The sequence below is a fragment of the Lissotriton helveticus genome, chromosome 3_1 (assembly GCF_964261635.1).
Source record: "Lissotriton helveticus chromosome 3_1, aLisHel1.1, whole genome shotgun sequence".
Taxonomy (NCBI): Eukaryota; Metazoa; Chordata; class Amphibia; order Caudata; family Salamandridae; genus Lissotriton; species Lissotriton helveticus.
In genome coordinates, this window is record NC_136061.1 from 1,090,046,563 (window position 1) to 1,090,064,753 (window position 18,191).

Consider the following 18,191-nt stretch of genomic DNA (forward strand, 5'->3'; position numbering starts at 1 on the left):
TATTGACTTCTCTAAGATCAATCACAAACCTGTAAACAGGTGGCTGAGAAGGGTCAGAACATTTCAAAAGAGGCAGAACAGGACTATTGAAAACGTTGCCTCTTGTCTCTTCAATTACATCTTTTTCAATAAAATCGTAAATAATCGCTAGCAAAGCTTTTTCACCTTCACTAGAAATCTTGTATTGGGGAATGCGTGGCATTTTCACATTGGCTTTCAATGTCACAACATATGGCGGTATTTCCAAAAGTCCCACATCATTAGGACCAGTAGCCCAAAGAATATCGGGAAGAAACGACAATTCTGTCGGAAGTTTGTCCTTCGACAAATACATTGAGGAAACCACTTTCTTACCTAGTGTAAGTTGTACTCCCGAAGGAGAACAATACAAAGTCGCATACAATCTTTTCAACAGATCCAATCCCAACAAGTTTTCACCACAACCTGTCGTCAGGATAAGGGGTGCTTCGAATTCGCAAGGTCCAACAGAAAGGGACATAGGACTAGAAATCGGATTCCTAACCGGGGCGCCAGAAAAACCTACTGAAACATTCATTTCGCCAGACAAAGGTGCGCCAGGGAGTTTTGAGTGCATAATAGAACTCTTTGTAGCACCAGTATGCAACAGAAAAGGCTCTGACACACCTGATGTAACCACCTCAACGTAAGGCCCACTCTGATCTACTGGAACTGAAACAACTCCCTCTCTCTGTCTATGGCTGTCCTAGCAATCATTACCTTCCATATGTTCATCTTCTGCATAGTAGTCATCAGCATAGTACTGAGCTGTCCTACCAGACGCGTTATTCTGCTGATCAAAACTATTCATTGAATTTTGAGGCGGAAGGGAACGTGCGTTCTGAGGAAAATGTCCACGTCCTCTACCTCTAGGCGCTTGTTGAACACCTCGACCTCTTACACCAGAAGCACCATTCATACGCTGTATCAAAATAGGACAACTATACTTGAAATGACCCTCTTCCTTACAGTATGAACACTGATTGGGACCTACAGGGATCGTGGTTGAGTATACTCGACTCTTTGCGAGTTCCTCTGATACTGTTGAGGTTTCTGATAGTTATTCTGACCACCACCATTTTGACCACCACGTGGCGGATACGCTTGCTGCAACTGAACCTTCGTCTTTAACTCTTTAGTTTTCTTCTCTGCTCTATCTTTCTCATCTTTATCTCGATTTTCATAATACTGTGCAGTAGCCAATATCTGTGCTGAAGAGGAAACGGCCCAAGAACTTTCTGAATCTTTTAACTTTTTACACAACTCGGGAAGTAAATTGTGCACGAACTTGTCAACGAACAACCGTTGACCACCTTCTGTACTCATATCTTGACCACTGTGGTCGACAAACGTCTCTTGGAACCTGGTGAAGAAATCAGACACCGTTTCATCTTTCTTCTGCTTACACGCAGACAATTTATCCCAATTCACACGCATCGCAGGCATTAAAGTTTTCATGTAATTAATGATCCTACCGGGGAGGTCTGCTACTAAAGGCTCGGGTTTAGCACAACCAACTTGAACCTGCAGTCTGTGACAACTCCTTGTAATACCCTGCAGGATTTTTACGGGGATCAGGCAATGTCTGTTTAAGGGCCAAGGGCCAAGACTTCAGCTCGCTTCCATGGAACATGTACTCAAACACGCTGAAAATGTGCTGTTATAGCTGGGGGAACATTATTCAGACCAGCCGCGACTTCTTCCTTCCATACTGGAGGAACTTCTCTCATGGGATATTGTCTCACCTTCTTCTTAACAGAGGAATCAAACAATGAACGAGAAACGCCTTCACTCCTGAAGGATAACAATGTCGCAACCGCTTTTTCAACATCTGAACCCACAATTGTTCCCTTTGAAAACTCGAACCGTACACGGCTCAACTCGGGTGGATTAGGCTCCAAATCATTTTCCTCTAAATCTTCACACAGAAAAACACACATTTTCTCAAAAACGTATCTCTGTTTCGGTGCTTCCCACTGATGGAAGACATCCATAACAGACTCTAGGTCATAACCCGTTGAGTCAGTAACCCATTTGCGTGCCAAATAATTCAACGTTTCCTTCTCTCTAGAATCAGGCAGTTGACTATGCAACTGTTTACGCTCAGAGACAGGGGTCGTACTTGTCGCCCCAAAGAAAGGATATAGAAGACTAGTGACAGTGCTAGTCACTCTTTGTCGAACAGAGGGAGAAGTCGATGAAAAGACAAGCGGAAAAGCAGGGTGAGGCGAGGCAGATGCAGAGGCAGTGTCAGGAAGAATACCAGGAGTGGGAGTCGATATAGTAGTTAAAGTTGTAGGAAGTAAAGGCAGAGCAGATGTCAAAGCCGGTGGCCCTTGAGGAGGCTGCACCGGAGGAATAGGAACCACCTGAAGAACAGCTGGTGGCTGCGGAGGAGCAGGAGGCAAAACAACCAAAGGTTGAGCAACTAAAGGTTGCGGAGGTGCCATAGCACTCTGCGCATAAGGGGGTGGCGAACTCAATAAATGCGACATTAGGGGGTCTTTTTCAAGATCTTTTGCTGCATCTTGCTGAAGAGGCGGCAAAACTGGATAACATTTATCGATTACCATTTTATGTTGCCTGTGCAACTGCTCACTCATCTGTTCTTCTTCGTTATCTTTAAACTGCATAGCAGCTTGCATTATCGAGATACCCCTTTATCTCTTATTTCTCTTTGCTAATTTAATTTCCTTCTGTTTGGCTTACTTACGCCATAGGCGGAAAGAGTCAAACATTGCCGGCCGGGCTTTCTTCTTAAAAAGTTTGACCTCGAGATTATCTAAAATTTCCGTGTCAAAGCTACCATATTGGGGCCATTTTAAAACACCATCTTTTCTGGTGTATTTGATCCACTCTTCATTGTATGTGATGGGGCCTACTCCATGTTTCACATACAGTTCATAGGTCGGAGTTCCAATCGGAGGAACCGGACTCGAGTCCTCCAATCGGGAATCCCAATTATTACAACCAAGACAAAACAAATTTCCAAGTATGCTAAGACCAGGCATCTTCGCTCTCTAGTCTAGCTTCAAACTTCAAAGGATTATCGAATACGATATTCTCGTGAATACACGAGTCCTTCGGCTTTGGTACTTGCAAGTTCCAAATCAAAGATCCCAAGGGAATACCCAAACTAAGAACCAAACTAAGGACTGGGAGACGCTCCACTTATACTTAACTGAGGTATCGATGACGTCACCAGAAGACTCGTCTATCGTTTCGCTCTACCAAACGTCAAGGGTCCAAATCAGGGCGATAGCCAGGGCAGCAGTCCTTCGTAGCCGTCGGGAAGCGGGGAACCTCGCAGCAAAGACTTTCGGACCACGTCGACATATAGGGGTCGATGAAGTGGCGGCCTTCCTCCAGAATTTTCACAAGAAGCTCCTCACGAACGTTGGGCGCCAGATGAAGTACTGGGTTTTTCGGAACCCAGCGGTGCCAGGGGTACACCCTACGACTTTGGGTCCTTCCTGTGTAGACTACAGAAACTCAGAGTCTTCTAGGTGAAGTCAAAGATCGAATTTATTGGCTGCAACCAAGTAACAGGTATCCTAGAAGTACAGCACAGTGTATATTCTCAGGAGACTGCTCAATCTTACAAAGCCAGCCTTCTCTTTTTATACAAAATATTACGCTTTAGGCAAACATTCTTTACATTTCAGTTGACCATTCACATGTTTTCACTACAAAGAAAAAGCAGAGTCATGATGACAAGCCCATATTTCAGTTTGTCCAGCCCATAATAAATTATCCGGCAAGGCCCAGTTTTCTCATCAGATATCGACGGACCCCCAATAAAATCGGGCACCTCATCATCGTAAAGCAAGTCATAAAGTAGGGAACAGGGTCAGGTGTGTGTAAGATTAGGCAAGGTTTGTGTGCGATGAAAAGGTTTATGGTAGGCTGTGCCTTGATGCTATCTCGATCGGCCACTGGGAGAGGAACTGACTGAACAGGTTTGGCCTTGGGCAGTGGAGTCAGCTTGCCCAGGTCGCAGAGAAGTCACGAAAGGTGTACGTGTCCTTCGAATCGTGTTTGGCCTTAGTCATCTGCCTATGTGAGGGCAACTCACAAAATGGCTGCCGTACACAAAATGGAACCCAAGGGTTCAGGACGAAAACTACGATTTCAGGGTGAAATCGTCACTCGAATATGACGAAAATGCTTGTGCATAATGTACTAGACATTCTCGGTCTTCTGATATCAAAATCGTCATGCTACGATGATGTTTATAACACGGGTCCAGAATTTTAAGTACTACAGAACGAATGCACGTATGCTGTCACTTCACAATGTGTTCCTGAAATTACAATTTTTGTATGAATGCACGAATGCTGCCAAGACCCATGTAGGAATGAACGCGTGTTGCCTCCTCACAATGCGCCCCTGAAATTACATATTCAGTCAGCATGTCACAAAGGCACAAACGGACAGGTCTTTCACGATTAGTTCGACTGCAATCACTGAATGTACAGCACGGTATGCCGATTCCTAATACTATGACTGCCAATGTATATACTTGCGCCCTCTAATGGCAGTTAGTCTCTAATATCGTTTCTTAATTCAGCCACTGGTTGTTTGTTTTTTCTTTCCCTATTCCTCCCTAACAGGTGGTTTTAACTGATAAATACCAGGCAAATGTTAATATTGTCAGTCCTGATAATGATCCCAATTTATTTAGAGCAAGGCATCGAAACGTCGACTTCTTCTAGTGTCTCCACAACTTACCATTGTGTATAATTTTGTTGTGCTTCGCACTTTGGCAAGACTTCGAATTGACACACTGACTTAAAAGTGGCCAACTTTGCTCAGTCTTTGCCTATAAACCTTTTTCATGTTGTATGTGTTCCTTCCCCAGTACTTTCCTTCCAAGTATGGTACAGGACTGTGCCCTACTACAAATCTATGTTCTGATATTCTTGTTCTCATTTTTGTGATTTACTACATAATAAAATCCTTGTCCGGCTGGACACAGGAGGAATATAGCTACCTATTGTGGTCTATATGTTATTACTTTCTTGATCTTCCAAGTGCTAAGGACCCTTGTTCTTTGTAATATTAGTAGGCGATGCAATCATAAGCCTACACTAATTGAATGTATGGCCAGTGACCCAGACCTCAACTCTACAGGGTTCCCCAAAGATTCATCAGCTTGCCATTCCAAATGTTTCACCTAATCCAAGTTCCACATGTGATCTAAATTGCTGTTAGGCCTGCATGACAGTTGTAAATAGATTTAGTTATGCCGATTTCTCTGCCATGAGCATGGAAAAATCTGTGAGTAAATCCTAGGCAAGGGGCTGAAAGTTGCCTTTATAAGGGGTGGTTTAGCTTGTAAGTTTGTGAACAGCCAGAAACATGTATGTTTGCAGGTATTTGTGGAATAGATGAAGTTCAGACGGTAAGTAGCGGACGTTAACCTTTATCTGATAAGGTTAACTGTATACAAGCGGCACCAGAGACAACTTGCATCACCGTCCTTACAACCATCCCTATCAGAATCCTCCCCTTTCACACACATTCTGACATTCATGCATTCTACACACCTCACGCGACCATAAGATGATTACAACCCGATACCACACACCATCCCCATATAAACACTCCACAAAAAAAAACATCATAACTAATTACAGAACTAGAAAGAAATATAACAACAACTATCCCAGCTTATAATCAGCAAAATGAGCTGGAACTTTCCTCAACCTTCCACCTCGGTGCAAAGCACCACCATTAGCACAAGATTCTTGCCTAGCTGCCTCTTCCAGCATGACATCACTACTACACAATTCCACAACATGATCCTTCCCCAAAATGTACCCACTGCACACCTCCTCATTGGCCTTTTCCCTACCCCAGACACACCATTCTGCGCATTACACAAACTCAGCTGATGGAAATGCCATTTCCTGCCGTCTTCCAGCTCCACAGCACTACCCAACACCTTCCTCACTTTCAAAGGCCCTGACCAACTAGCCTCGCCTTTCAACACACCTCTGAGACTCCTCACACAACCCATTTGACCCCCGCTGACAACAGGCCAGCGGTAATTACCACCACGTGCGCGAACAGTACGCTCTTGAAATGCCTTAACCCTAGATTTCATAGCCTCATCACGTTCAAACCCATGCATTCCTCCTCCTCAACCACCACGGAACCAACAAGGTCAAATGTTTCCTCCTCTCAACACTTCAAACGTAGTTTTACCAGTTACAGAATGGAGAGTAACTCGATAGACCTACAATCTCTGTTGCAAAGCCTTCCTTCAAAGAAATCCTGCACTCAAAGCCAACTGAACTGCCTCCTTAACCACTCTATTAAAACGCTCCACTTCACCATTTCCCTCTGGATGATATTATAATTATCTCACATGCTTGATGCCCTTCTTCTTTAAAAATGCATGCATTTTATTAGAGGTTAATTGGACGCATCATCCGAGACCATGAACACCTTCCCTAGGAAACACATCCTCCAAAAATTCAATAACCACATCCATGGTCACATTGCTGATCATCCTTACCTCCGGCCACTTAGAATAATAATCAGTTAAAACAATTGCATAACAGTTTTTATCAGACACTGCAGAGAATAGGTTCATGAAATCAATACCAAAGTTTTGCCACGGTTCCTCTGGTAACTCCACAATGGTCAAGGGAATACTGAAAGGTGTTGCCACTTAACACTAGTACAACAAAACTTACAATTCCTACCCCAACAATCTACCATATTATCAACATCAGGCCACCGAAAATTCTCTTTTATCCTTCTCTTAGTACTTGACATACCCCCATTACCCTTGTGACTCATCTCAATGTTACAAATATGCATGCCCACCGGAGGCACAATCCTGTCACCTCTTAAAATAATACCATTTGACACACACATCTCTTCCTTAATCTTCCAAAACGCAGACCATTCTCCACGTAAGGATGATTCCCTCGGCCGACCGCCCACAATATATTTCTCCACAGCTCTCAAAACCACATCCTTATCAATTTTATGTAACCACAAATCTTTAGAGATCACACTACAGTCTGCCTTCTGCCCACACTCAACAGACATTATATCCTTGAAAGTAAAAGTAACCTCACACTCGCTTACCCATCCTTCCCAGGAATATACTCACATTTATAGAAGAACATTTATAGCTTAGACGCTAGTCTGGCTAACCTTGGTGTCACATTCCTCCCCCCTTCTGGCCTCAAAATATTCACCAAAGGCTTATGGTCAGTACAGATCTTAAATTTCTTTCCCCACACATACATCTGGAACCACTCAGCAGCACATGTTGCTGCAAGTAATTCTTTCTCAATCATGGAATAATGCCATTCCGAAGTTGTTAATGTCCGGGAAGTGTATGCAACCACCCACTTCTCATCCCTCATGCATTGAGAAAACACTGCACCAATGCCATATCCACTATCATCCACAGACAACACACACTCAGCTTGAGGCATAAATGATTTCAACAAAGGAGATACAGGGATTTCCTTTTTCACTGCCTCAAAACTGAGTTTCTGTTGTTCTGACCACATAGACCACACCCTTTTATTGTAATGCTATCAATGGTTTCACTTTGGACACATAGTTCTCAACTAAAATTCCTTGCGGCCCAAAAAGGACATCAATTGTTCCTTGTATTTAGGTTCTGAAGCAAACAGAATTGCCGCCACATGGTCGCTTTTAGGACAAATCCCATCTTTGGATATCACATGTCCAAGATACTCAAATTCACGTTAACAGTTAACCCATGCTTCCTAAGAGCCACGAACACTGCATGTAGATCCTCGCCAAAAATTAAAATGTCATCTTGGAATACCTTTGCCCCACAAATCCCACATAAAATTCTCGTCATCTCCCTCTGAAAAACTGCTGAAGCACTTGCCAGTCCAAAAGGCATAGGAGAGTAACTGAACATACCTTTAGAAGTGATAAAAGCTGTGCAATGCTTCGAGTCCTCTTAAAATTCAATTTGGTGATATGTGCTTGCTAAACCTATTTTAGAGTACCAAGAAGCACCTCCAATAGAAGAAGAGGACTCCTGTAAGTTGGGAAGAGGAAAGGTATCTACCCAAATTGCTTCATTCAAGCATCTCAAGTCCACACATAAACTGAGACTGCCATTGCCTTTAAGAGAAATTACCACTGGAGAAACCCAATCTGAACTCTCCACAGGTGCAATTATTCCTTCTGTACTCATTTTCTGAAGAATGTCACCCAATTTATCACGATAATTAACTGGAACATTCCTAATTGTTGTCTTGCAGGATAAGCACCGTCCTGCAATATAACTTTGTGGTTAAAATCTGCCATCCTGCCCACATTGTCAGAAAAAACATCTAAATACTTTTCCCTAAGCTCTGTATACTCTGCTTTAGGACACATCATTGTTCCTTCCTCACTCTTCTGTTGCACCACAAACACAGGGCACTCAAAATTTGCATTGATTTTCAAAACCAACTCCATGATGTGTGGCCAACCCAAAATAGTGGCGCCCTTCTTGGCTACATACACTTTACCTTGGCATGACTTTTTACCAAAACTCACCTCCGCCCACACAAAATCTTCCAGTGGAATTTAATGGCCAGAGTAACTACCAGCATTGACATCTGGCTCCAACAACAGTCCACCTGGCCATAATTTGTTTTTTTTGTAGAGTTTTATATAGCGCGAGCTAGACCCGAAGATATCAGGAACCAGGTTACCTTACATGAGCACCATTTTCATTACACAAGGACACATTCATTTTTGTTTGCCACGGGGAGTTAAGTGATTTGTCCAGAATCACAGGATGTTGGCATCCCTGCCGAGACTCCAATCCAGTTCCCCAAGCTTCAAGGCCGACTGCTCTAGCTGTAAGGCTACATCCTCTCCTCAAATACATTTTTACCCATAATAGTGTACCATGCACAAGAGTCCACCATCATACTCACCTCATCACCATCAATGCACACAACATACATGGGCAGTTTCTTAGCTTTATCCACTTCATTCACCGGACTGTCTTGCACACTCAACACTTCTCAGATTACACTCAAATCATCACCATATCGCTTGCATATCCTACTAAAATGTCCCTTCTTTTTGCATGTACTACACACTTTACTTAATGCAGAGCACCATTTAGAATTGGCTAACTGGTTACTAGAACCACGCCTAAAACACAATAACCCTTGTGACTCATCAGATCTACCTCTTGTAGTACTCTCCCCAATCTTAACCACACCACTTTTACTTTTCACATTAGAGTCTTTAGCTAAGGCACTCACTTGGTTACTCACACTATTTTCATTCCTCCGTTTATGGATACACTCATCCGAAACATCAACACTCCAAGCAACATCAACTGCAGCCTTCAAGGAAAGTTCCCCACACAACCATAACTTCTCTTGAAATTTCTTAAACTTAGTCTGCATCAAAAATTACTCACAGAGGACTTGATCATAAGTCATGCGGTCAAATTCACACATTACTGCTGAACCTCTGAAAGCAGACACAAATTGATCAATGCTTTCATCCTCTTTTTATACCCTAGAATACAACTTAAACCTCTTCATAACCACAGTTAGCTTCCTCCCAAACCTCTCTTGCATTTATTTTACAGCATATTGATAAACTCCAACCTCCCCAGCATTATCAATAGCAGGCAAATTCTTAAATTCTCTTAATCCTACAGCCCCTAATCTGTGCTTGTCCGAACACTTATCCTCTTCAAGGACATCCACATATACCTCAAAAAGGTCAATCCAAAGATCCCAAGCAACAGGAGGTTCACCAAGGTCTAATAAAAAAATGGCGTTGTTTGGACAGTCGCCATGATGTAAACCATAAACTAAAATAATAACCCAAGAAAGAGAATAAGAATAATAAAGTCACAAAATGCCAAAGAAAAAGTACTGCTTAGAGTGTGCTAATCACCGTCATTTTACTACTTGAGGTGTGCCAATCACCGTTGTGACAGCACAATGTCATATAACTACTTAAGGGGTGCCAATCATCGTTGTGACAGCTCAAACTCGTTGAACTGCTTATGGTGGGCCAATCTGTTGTGACAGCACAGTGTCGTAGAACTGCTTATGGTGTGCCAATCACCATCGAAATTCCTTCAACATATGAAAATGCTACACACCGTGCATACACAGGCACATGTAATCATCAAAATTAAAGGGGTGCCTATCACCGTAAATCACAAGCGAATTGAGCAACTGCTCACCAGTACACCGATATCAACAGGTGGAAATAAATCCTTGTTGATACCTGCAGTGAACTGTTCACCAACGATGCTCATCAGTGATGCCCACTAATGATGCTCACCAGGTGTGCCTGTCACCAACCTTGACAGCCACAAGGAATATGCCTATATCCTTAACTCCTCCTCCGTACTCGAAAGCAGCCCAAAATGGCTGACACAACGTCATGGAGCACGAAATGGCCGTCACGTTACATAGCATGATGATGTGACACTCCTCGCAAAATGGCTGAACATAATGGCCACAGAAGTCCGTCCTTGTTGCGCACGAAGCAGACCAGATGCAGATACTAAGATGGACGCCGGCTGACTAATGTCATTGATCCAACCGGCCGCAACACGGACAACCTCTGGCAATGCCTCACCACTGGATACGAGGACATGGCACAAAACGCCTCAGGACACATCTGGAAAAACACCACCAGTATTCTTGTGACACTGCCCTAAGAATTCCTCACGAACATCGCTGAAGGGTGAACATGGAACCTGTTGGATGAAGTACCTCTCGGGAGACATCTCACTAGCAAATCATCTTAGAGTCTCTGGTGCCACTTTATCCCATCCTCGTCGCCATTGTGGAAAAGATGAAGTCCAGATGGTAAGTAGCAGACGTTAACTTCTATTTGATAAGGTTAACTGAATACAAGCGGCACCAGAGACAACCTCCATCACCATCCTTCCAACCGTCCCTATCAGAATCCTCCCAACTCACACACATTCTGACATCCATGCATTCTACACTTCTCACGTGACCATAACATGATTCCAACCCGATACCACAGTACTCACAAACTCTGATCCTTTCCTATCCTGTAAATTATATGACATGTACTTGAACCAAGGTCTGGTGTTACACTCTTTCCTGGATAGAAAGGGGGATGGATCACAAACAGGTTTGATGACCTGTAGAGAATGGCTTCTCCACAGAGAAAAATATTTTCCAACTGAAGATAAAAAAGAAAGCAATTGCATTTGCACAGTGGGCACCATTCTCCCTGTGCTTACATTTACACTAATATATCTCAAATAAGTGCGACCACTAACCGCACAAAACTGAGAATTCTGAATGCCACTTCCGGTGATCATCATATTTCCTTTTACACTCGATGATTGTTGCTTACTTTGAGAGGTGGTAACAGGCATGAACAATCTTCTCTGGAATCAACAATTTAATAATAAACCCTCTGTATGGTTACAGTAAAGTAAATATAACAACTTTACTTAGAAACAGAAAAAAAGAGCAGTCAAAACACTGATAATACTCCTTCCATTTATCCAATAAGGTCAAAATGACATCCCAGTAACATAGAATAAGTGGGAAAATGCATAGATAATTCATTAGGGCAGCCATCAGATTGAACTATGACCATCCTTGTATTCTTCTTCTTCTAATATTTATTTCAAATACAGAAGATTAGGTAAGAATGTATCATCGTTCCATCACAAGGACCATCTAAAGCATCCCTGTCAACATTTCAATGCTTTTCAATAGGAGTCTCCTTCATCAGGATGACACTTTATTTAATTATCATTCTGATTATGATAAATGTGCCATCTTGACTGGAATCTACAAATAATTATTCAAAGTACTAGACCTCTATTTTAACTTACTCCTAGTCATAAATGGAGCCAGACTCTAATTTATAGGCCATATGTGACTAAGGGGCACATGCATCAGAAATCGCTATTGAGGAATTGCAATTCCTTATGCATCTAGGAATCTCGAATCAAATTGCGATTCCTACATATTCGGTTTTTTTTTACGTAGTTTTATATAGCACGAACTAGACCTGGTATCAGGTATCAGAGCGCCTTACATAGCATCAGTTGCATTACATAAGGACACATTCATGCACTTTAGTGCATTTACCAAAGTTTTCGCAAATTACCAACAACTTTAAATTGATGGTCATTTGCAATCCCTATTAGCAAAATCGCAATTTAAAATTGCATCATGCATTGCATTTAGGGAATCGCAATTTGCGATTCCCTAAATGCATTTGCAATTTAATTAATCACGAATTTTGCTATTACTTAAATTTGCATTTTGGTTGATGCATCCCAAATACAAAAATATCAGTCCCAAGGGGCAGATTTTTGTGACCGGTATTTAGAATGATGCATGTCCCACTAAGTACCCAGCGGTGGCTCTTCGGATGCGTGGTACGGCTGCGAGGGCGAGGCTGGTGGACCGTAGCTGGCGGGTGGGCGTGTAGAAGGTCAGGCGGTCGTTGAGGTACTTGGGGCCCAGGTCGTGGAGAGACTTGTGTGCGTGGTTGAGGAGCCGGAACGTGATCCTCTTGTCGACGGGGAGCCAGTGCAGGTTCCTCAGGTGGCTGGAGATGTGGCTGCGTCGGGGGACATCCAGGATGAGTCGGGCGGAGGCGTTCTGGATGCGCTGGAGTCTTTTCTGTAGCTTGGCTGTGGTTCCGGCGTAGAGGGCGTTTCCGTAGTCCAGTCGGCTGGTGACGAGTGCCTGGGTGACAGTCTGATATAGTATCATAGTGAGTCCATACATTGTATACATGTGAACCTAAGTTTGCTGTCATTCCTTATTATCCCAGAAATAACATCTCACAGTCAACATTATCTGTTGCTTATAAGGCAGCTGTCAGATTCCTAACAAATAATTTGTATTTTTCACTAACAGCTATCCTGATATCCACTAAATGCCACAACTGCCTAAATGATTGTACATGACGTGTTCACAATCATGAATATTAACATCTTTATACGTTACTCACTGGGCTTTTTATGCAAGTCCACGGAAATACAAGGGTAACAATCCCCCCATTACTATAGCTTTTATGTTCTATATCTACCAGTCCAATTTGTTTGGTCTGAAAAATGATATGCAGTAATGACCTTTGATTCAGGTGTAAAATCCATCCTTTCCAATTTATAGATACACAGACAAAACTATGCTATGCAGGGGGACTAGGAGGCCAAGAAAGAGTTCAAATTACTCTTCCAGCAGTACGCCTCGAAACATTCGTTTGGCACTACTTCCCAGAACATTTGTACATGCTTTTTGTAAATGGGCCCCATTTTGTAAATGCAAAAGAATGCAGTACACTAATTAGAAGTATCCTTCCTAAAGCTTTCAGGCTAATGCACACTGCTGGACAGTGATGCACTTGAATCTCTCAGGTAACAATGTTATCAGTGTTGTTAGACTAGAAGGCAGATGTACTAACAGTTTGCACCAGGACTCTGTCCCAAAAATGACTCGAAGTGGCACAGAATGTAGGTTTTGAGTTTACTAGAAAGGTGCTTGGAAGTAGCAAAAAGCATATATTCAAGTTACTTTGCATCAAGGAAGCATCTCGAGGGCATTCACATGCAACCACGAAGGCTTTTTGACACAAAACACTATCAATTAACAACAGTGAACAGGGTTTTGCAACAAAAAAATGCCTCTTTAAGGAAGGCATACAAAAGGTTTCCGACTTTGCATCTGTTTTCTACTGTACACAGATCTAAAGTGGGAAGAGTTTCAGAATTTGTCTAGACATAGCGTTTTGTACTGGAAGAGTACCTTTCAGTACAAAACCTAGCGCACACGATGGGCAAAGGTGTGTGCATGGTGGTAGGCAGCATGATCATGTGTGAGTGCTAGGGAGAAAGCTGGACAGTGCCATATCTTAGTAGAGCTCTCTCCCTCTCATGCAACACAGCACTGTAACCCAGTGTATAGGAAAACAAAGTGGAAATTCCCATTCCAATGTTGTGTTTTCCTACCCAATGTAGAATGAGACTTTCAATGAATCTCTGTATATTTGATCATACTTTGATTTTTGCCATGGTTACTGAAAGTATCAAGTGCAACAAGCATGTTTTCAAACAAACTTTTCATCTACTTTGATTTCATTTATAGGTCCTGGAGTGCCCATATATACCATCCACAGGAGCAGTGACAAAAAAGGTAAGTGCCTTCTACTCCTGTATTTAGATCAAACATAACTAGATGGAGGCAATGTACCAATGTGGGAAGAAAACATTCTACTCCAAAAATATAACGTACCATTTCAGCTTTTGTGAACTTTTAGCAGTTAGTCTCTTTATGTGTGTATTCCTTTTTTCAGCTGTATAGGTAAGACTGAAATTGGCTTGTAAACATATAGCAAATCAAGCAAACAGAACCGATAACCAATTGACTTTAAAAGTCACATAGGAGATGGATTGTGGAAAAAATGTGCTCAGAGAAAAAGAGAGTTAATATGTAATGTTATGTTATCCGGATTTATAGAGCGCACAGATGCCCCAGCAAAGGGGCGTCCTGGCGCTAATAGAACATAAAAACCGGACAAAAGCAATACCGAAGGACACAAACACAACAACACTAGGAATCCAATGGAAAGAGGAAAGTTTTTACGGCCCTCCTGAAAGCCAAGAGACCGTCAATCGCACGGATATGGGCGGGAAGAGAGTTCCATAGCCTAGCAGCAAGCACTCTGAAGGAGCGGCCGCCGGATCTGGACCTCTTAAAACGTGGAACTGTAGCCAGGTGTAAACTTGAGGACCTCAAAGACCGTGTAGGTGTATATGGAGAGATGAGATGCTCCAGAATCTGAGGAGAAGAGTGTTTAAGGACTTTAAACGAGAGGCAGAGAGACTTAAACTTAATTCTCTGGGCAACAGGAAGCCAATGGAGCTTATGAATAGTTTTTTTGGCCGAACAGAATCTTGGTAAGCCTACCAGAGCCCTGGCGGCAGCGTTCTGAACGCGTTAGAGTCTGGAAAGTTCAGCCTGATTAGCTCCAAGCAAAAGAGAACTTGCATAGTCCAACCTAGCCAGAATCGTAGCTTGTACTATAAGCTGTCTGGTAGGAGCATCAAAAAATTTAAAAGTGGATCTGAGCTTGCGAAGAGTACCAAAACACGTAGCGGCAACTTTTTTTGTATGAGTAACAAAACTAAGTTTAGGATCAAGCCAGACCCCTAGATTTTTAACCGCGGTAGCAGGAATGGGGGTCGGACCATGCTCAGATGGCCACCATTTATCACCCCAGAGATGACTCTGCTTTCCAACAATGAGCACCTCGTTTTTTTTGGTGTTCAATTGAAGGTAGTTATCTGTCATCCAGCGGGCCACTGAGATGAATCCCTCACGGAACTTGGCTGCCTCAAGGCCAGAGGCCCCACTTATTGCAACCGCCAGTTGCATGTCGTCAGCGTAGGATACCATAGTCAGGTTCCAACGCTTGGCGACAGCAGCCAGCAGCTGCACATAGAGGTTGAATAAAGTGGGGCTAAGAGCCGAACCCTGCGGAACTCCCTGGGCAATGGGATAAGGTTTAGATTCAAAAGGTGGAGTGGCCACCTTGAAAGTACGACCAGATAGAAAAGATCGAAACCAATCAAGTGCCACGTTGTCGACACCTGCCTCAACCAAACGCTGTAGTAGAATAGCGTGGGAGACCGTGTCGAACGCGGCACTGAGATCAAGAAGCACCAGTGCCGCAGTATGACCAGAATCTACCAATGTCCGAAGGTGTTCAACCATTGAGAGTAACGCAGTCTCGGTACTATGGCCGGGCCGAAACCCATTCTGCGAAGGATCTAATATATTAGCAGAGTGAAGATGATTAGATAGGGTGGTATTGGCATGGGCCTCGGTCAGTTTAGCAACCCAAGGAAGAAGGGAGATGGGACGATAATTCTCCAATTTCAGAGGGTCAAGGGCAGGTTTTTTCAATATGGGAATCACCTGAGCCTGTTTCCAGATAGCCGGGACAGAGCCTGAAGACAGAGATAGATTGATAAGGTCTCGTAACGGAGGAAGGCAGAAAGGAGCAGATTCTCTGAATTGGGTAGGTTGTAAAGGATCCATTGGAGAACCTGTTTTAACTTTCACTCCAAGTTTGTTAAATTCCTCCATCGAAAGCTCTGGGAGATGAGTCAAGGACATAGTAGTTTTCGACTTTTTTTGTAACAAGGTAACCCAAACAGTTAGCTGTGGACCGTGGGTAAATACTATTATTCAAGAACAGGGGTCCTTAGCATTTTAGATAAAACACAAAATTGATGAAATATAGGCCATAATTGGAGACTATATTTTGTCACTGTCCAGCCGGACAGGACGTTTTATTTTTCAACAATGTAAATCTTGTAATTAAAAGGATAACAAGGCACAATCCTGTACCACGAAAGAAGAGAACACAAGAAATAAAGAAAAATTTCCAGAGTGTTGGAAAACAGGCAAAAGAAAGAGCAAATGTTGGCCACTTTTCAAATCAGTGTTACATTCAAGGTATGCCAATCAACTGCCAAAACACAACAAGATTTAACACAATGGTTTAGGTTGTGAAGGCAATCTACATAGTCGACGTTTCGATCCCTAGTGCTCAGTTAATTGGGACCATCATCAGGACTGACAAATTTACAGTATTTGCCTGTCAATATAAATTATTTACAGTTTTTTTACCGCCTGTAGAGAAATGAAAGGAGGAAAAAGACGAAAGAGAAAACTGTTTTAGAATTTAAACAATTTTTACATGAAGAGAGTGTTCATTAGACCTGAAAAATCTTGGATCACATGCGGTAACAGAACTCTTGTACTCGGATTCGACTTATTCGTGCCTACATATGTGATACACTCGTGGTGGGTTTGTTTAAAATAGACCGACGTGGTAGTGACTTGTGAGCAGCTCCTTGTATTGTTAAAAGGATTAATAAATAAAGATCATCATTGACGCGAGCATTTAGTTTGAACCTGTTCTCAGTGGCTAAGACATGCAGTCGGCGTCGGTTGTGGGGTGACAAGAGGGGCGGGCAGTATGGGCTTACCCTGGGTCGGCGGGGATAGCGACCCTGTTCGTGGTGGTGGGGGAAGAGAAAATGCGGGTCATCCACCTGAAAATAAACGGGATTTTTAGCATGGAGTGCTGCTAAGGGCGGGGCTGTGCGTGGCTCATTCTCCGGGGCGCAAATTACCTTAAGGACTCGTGGGGTCCAAGCTCCGTGTTGGGTAGCCTGGTGCTCGTTGGTTGTGCACGTTCCCTGTGGGGAAACGAATTCTAATCAGGTGGTAGAACTAGCAACACTGGCGCACAGTTTAGGTATTTGGAAAGCCGGGACCTCACGGAGTGACCGACTTAGTGCAATCTTACCTGAGGGCGTGTGGTTTCCGCGCTATGTCTCGGTCGACATAGTGGAGCAGCGGGCGGGAAGTCAATGTCCGGTACAGCGCTGATTGTGCACTGGAGGCCATTGCACTGAAGTAAGCGTGCAAAGCGTCCATGAGATGACGTCAACAATGGGCGCCATCTTGGAATGGGAGTGAATGGCAAGAACTGAGCGCCATGTAGGGTGGGTCAGTGCGCGGTGCGGCTGAAGGGCCGTCCCATGCTATGAGGGTAGGCAGGGGGAAGGGGCGCCATCTTGAAGAATGGGACCCATGGGTTCAGTCTAAGCGCCTTATAGCGGGGACAATGGAAGAAGTGACATTTGTGCAAATACCAATAATTACAATGGTGAAAAGGTGCTTATTTACAGTGCAAGTGCCAATCTATTTAGTGACATTTCTTCAAAACCATTTCTTTAAAACTTCTCATTTTGTTTGACCAATACATAACTTGTAAGAGTATTAAATCGTTCTTTGTCTATGAAGTTCAGACGGTAATTCCAGGAAAGGCAGCATTAAGTGTAGTCATTCAAAGGAGACTTGTCCAGTCCTCTAGGCGATTTAAGCCATTCCGAATGGTGTCAAATTGGATCATTGTTCTTAATTCTTCCTTATTCAGTAGCTGAACCAAATTACCCCCTCTTGGGGGAAGTTTCACGACTTTGAGGATGGACCATTTGATGTCGTTCTCAGTGTGTCCTACTGCATTATAGTGGTCCACCAGGGGGGCATTTGCAGTCCTGCATCTAATGCGGCTTCTGTGTTGGCAGATTCTAGTCTTTACTTTCTGCGTCG

The 18,191-nt window shown here is 43.2% G+C and overlaps 1 protein-coding gene across 7 annotated transcripts in view; it reads left to right on the top strand.

The window, feature by feature from the left end:
• LOC144823287 (dipeptidyl peptidase 4-like) overlaps positions 1–18,191 on the top strand; it is an 867,366-nt gene that overhangs the window by 725,036 nt on the left and 124,139 nt on the right. For all 7 annotated transcript variants that reach the window (XM_078681655.1, XM_078681657.1, XM_078681659.1 and 4 more), the window contains one exon: positions 14,148–14,195. In XM_078681655.1, the coding sequence (XP_078537781.1) occupies positions 14,148–14,195 (48 nt within the window). The remainder of the gene's footprint in view (positions 1–14,147; positions 14,196–18,191) is intronic.